At 63.3% G+C, this 532-nt stretch overlaps 1 protein-coding gene across 1 annotated transcript in view; it reads right to left on the reverse strand.

The window, feature by feature from the left end:
- The window catches only part of ATP8B2 (ATPase, aminophospholipid transporter, class I, type 8B, member 2), a gene marked incomplete at both ends in the record, with an annotated part of 8435 nt that extends 8200 nt beyond the window's left edge, over window positions 1-235 (reverse strand). Inside the window, 1 exon segment of the mRNA XM_010132636.1 lies at window positions 122-235. Coding sequence (XP_010130938.1) covers window positions 122-235 — 114 coding nt within the window.
- Window positions 236-532: the final 297 nt, after the last annotated feature.

Here is a 532-nt window from a genome sequence, read left to right on the forward strand (position 1 = left end):
ACAGCACCAAACCCACTGCTTCCCAGCGGCAGAATGTGCCCCGGGCCCTCCCAGCGGCCCAGCCAGAGAAGGGCAGTGCGTGGGGGGCCCATCTGCCCCTCTGAGCCCCCCTGGCACTCACCTGCAGGATGAGGAGGAAGAGGAAATAGGTGTTGGCCACTTCCTGGAACTGCTCGAAGAGGTTGACAGGCAGGAAGGTGATGATGTTGTACTTGGACGTCTTGATGCAGTTGCTCTGGGGAGGGATGGGGCAAGAAGCGGGTTCGTGAAATGCCAAGGCTCGCCATGGCCCTGGTTTGGGAGGAGCAGCCTGGACCCCCGGTTCCTGCTCCTGCTCTAACTCTTCCTTGAGAAGCCCATCCCTCTGCCTCAGTCACCAGCTAGTACCCAGGGACCAGGCGGCTCCAGCGGCAGCGCCCAGAGCCCCTGCTCCCCTGCTCTGCTGTGAGGCTGAGGCAGGGCCTGGTCTAGAGCAGCCAGAAATAACCTCCAGCGTGGCGGGGGAGGCCAAGGGGAGCGACTCCAGCAGCTC

This window comes from Buceros rhinoceros, unplaced genomic scaffold, assembly GCF_000710305.1.
Source record: "Buceros rhinoceros silvestris isolate BGI_N320 unplaced genomic scaffold, ASM71030v1 scaffold32253, whole genome shotgun sequence".
In the NCBI taxonomy this organism is placed as follows: Eukaryota; Metazoa; Chordata; class Aves; order Bucerotiformes; family Bucerotidae; genus Buceros; species Buceros rhinoceros.